The sequence below is a fragment of the Arachis ipaensis genome, chromosome B09 (genome assembly GCF_000816755.2).
Source record: "Arachis ipaensis cultivar K30076 chromosome B09, Araip1.1, whole genome shotgun sequence".
Classification (NCBI taxonomy): domain Eukaryota; kingdom Viridiplantae; phylum Streptophyta; class Magnoliopsida; order Fabales; family Fabaceae; genus Arachis; species Arachis ipaensis.
Window position 1 is genome coordinate 14,987,287 of NC_029793.2, and position 2,501 is coordinate 14,989,787.

The following is a 2,501-nucleotide window of genomic DNA, read 5'->3' on the forward strand; positions in this document are numbered from 1 at the left end:
AATTTGTTGGTATAATGCTATTGCTTGCGGTTCGGTTCGGTTTTCGGTTCTTGCCACCAAAACCCTAACCGAACCGAACCGAACCGGTTCTTCCCAAAACCCTAAAAATTAAAACTACCCCACCCCCCAAACGCGTTACCTACTACTCCCTCCCTAGTCAGTACTCACTACTCACCTTACCTTACCTTGCTGCTGTGCTGCGCGAGTCTCTCCCCCCATGGAAACCTAACCCCGCCCAAATCCCAGATCGGAGCCACCACAGACCCCCCACGGAGCCAGCCTGAGCCACCCACCTCCTTGATACTCGAGGCCTTCCTCTTCCTCCAAATCTCACCTCCTTCACTCCTTGAAACTCGAAGTGGAAGCCAGCCTGAGCCACCCACCCACCGGCCACCGTGAAGACGAAGACGACCTCACCACCTCCGAGTCTCCGACCTCGCCGCCTCCACCCAGAAAGCCTCCACCCAGCAGCGTTTCTGGGTTCTGTAGGGTCACCTCACCACCTCCGACCTCGCCGCCTCCACCCAGAAAGCCTCCACCCAGCAGCGTTTCTGGGTTCTGTAGGGTCACCTCACCACCTCCGAGTCTCCGACCTCGCCTCCTCCACCCAGAAAGTCTCCCACCCAGCCACCGATTCAAGTGCATATGGAGCCCGAGCAATCTATTCAGGTAAACCTTACTGATGCATTGTTCCCTTGTTGGTATTGCTGCTTGCTGGTTATTGTTCAATGTTCAGTTTGTTCAGGTTAGGGTTATTGTTGCCTCGGATCCCATGTTTTGAATCTCGACAATAGATTCTTTCAAAATTTTATACTTTAGTTTAATCATCTTTTTTTGTACGTTAGGATCTAGGAGTTCAATTTTAATATAAAGATTGATAGAATTGAATAGATTTAACCTGAAAAATGATGTTAGGGATCTAGTTCAATTTTAATATAATCAATTAATCATTAACATAATTTAACCTGAAAAATAGTTTATAAGTAATGTTTACCATTTCATGTATGTTTCATATTGTTTTTGCCAAGTCAGAGTATTCAATTTGTTGGTATAATGGTTTTAGTGTTTAGTGTTTAATTTGCCAAGTTCAATTTGTTCATTGCTTGTTCACATTATGAAGTTTTGTTCTGTTTGGTTTATTGCTGGTTGGTTCATTGCTAGTTTATAAGTAATGTTTACCATTTCATGTATGTTTCATATTGTTTTTGCCAAGTCAGAGTGTTCAATTTGTTGGTATAATGGTATTGCTGTTTAGTGTTTAATTTGCCAAGTTCAATTTGTTCATTGCTTGTTCACATTATGAAGTTTTGTTCTGTTTGGTTTATTGCTGGTTTATTGCTGGTTCATTGCTTGTTTATTGTTTGGTTTATTGCTGTTTATTGCCAAGTTCAATTTGTTGGTATAATGGTTTATTGCTTGTTCATTGCTTGTTTGGTTCATTGCTGGTTTAATTTGAGATTATCAAGTTTTGTTCTGTTTAGTGTTTAATTTGCCAAGTTCAATTTGTTCGTTGCTTGTTCACATTATTAAGTTTTGTTCTGTTTTGTTTATTGCTGGTTATTACTTGAATATTGCTGGTTATTGCTTGTTTATTGCTGGTTTAATTGTTCATTGCTTGTTCAGATTATCAAGTTTTGTTCTGTTTTTGTTTATTTCTTGTTTATTGCTGGTTAATGGTTATTGCTTGTTTATGTAGTTTGACGTCAGTTCAAGTGAGAATATGGGCGACACTGGATTGCCTCCAGTTCCTATTCCAAATGAATCAACAAGCATCAGATCTCCGACTGCTTTGCCTCCTGTGCCAGCTCCTCAACGAAACACAAGGAAGCTTGTTAGTAGAGGCCGAGCGAAAAGGCGGGCTGTTGAAGAAGCTCCCGTTGATGACTCTGCTGAAACTGAGACCGACGAAGGTAAGAGAAAACCTTTTAGACCTAGGTCTTGGACATGGGATCACTTTACTAAAGATGAAACTAGTAATCCACAGTATCCTAGAGCTAAATGTAATTGGTGTGGGGCTAGTTATGCATGTGATACACATAAAAATGGCACTAGTAACATGAAAAATCACTTGTTGTCGCAATGCAAAAAACATATATATATATATATATATAAATCATCTAGCAAAATTTTCATAGCTTACAACAAGATTGATCCACATTTTTATAAGATACCTTATAAATTTTTTATGCTTGCATTGTGACGATCTTTAAAGAGCATTTTATTTGATTTTATAATTACATCACTTAGACCAATCACACATTAATGGCACCATGATCGCTCATCCGACCCACTTAATTATAATGTCAATCATTATAATTTATTTTTGACTCTTTGCACTCTTTTGCATGCTTACACCCTTCCCAATTTTAAAGGAGTGGCACTTTCTTAGAAACTAATTATGCCCACAACGTAGATATGGCCAATGTTTTATTCACCAATCACCATCATCCAAGTCAAAACGTTTTCTACATGAAGGTGTCTCCAAAACTATGAATTGAGCT

General features: G+C 39.5%; 1 protein-coding gene across 1 annotated transcript; it reads left to right on the plus strand.

Moving 5' to 3' along the window:
* Positions 511-2,200, plus strand: LOC110266758. Its single transcript, XM_021111764.1, has 2 exons — positions 511-669; positions 1,697-2,200. Exons 1-2 carry the CDS (start codon positions 646-648, stop codon positions 2,198-2,200), a joined length of 528 nt encoding a protein of 175 aa, XP_020967423.1. The 5' UTR covers positions 511-645.

Coding starts and splice junctions, on each gene's coding strand:
- LOC110266758 (XM_021111764.1), top strand. CDS start 646: ATGGAGCCCGAGCAATCTATTCAG. Junction 670..1,696: donor AGCCCGAGCAATCTATTCAG/GTAAACCTTACT, acceptor TTGTTTATGTAG/TTTGACGTCAGTTCAAGTGA.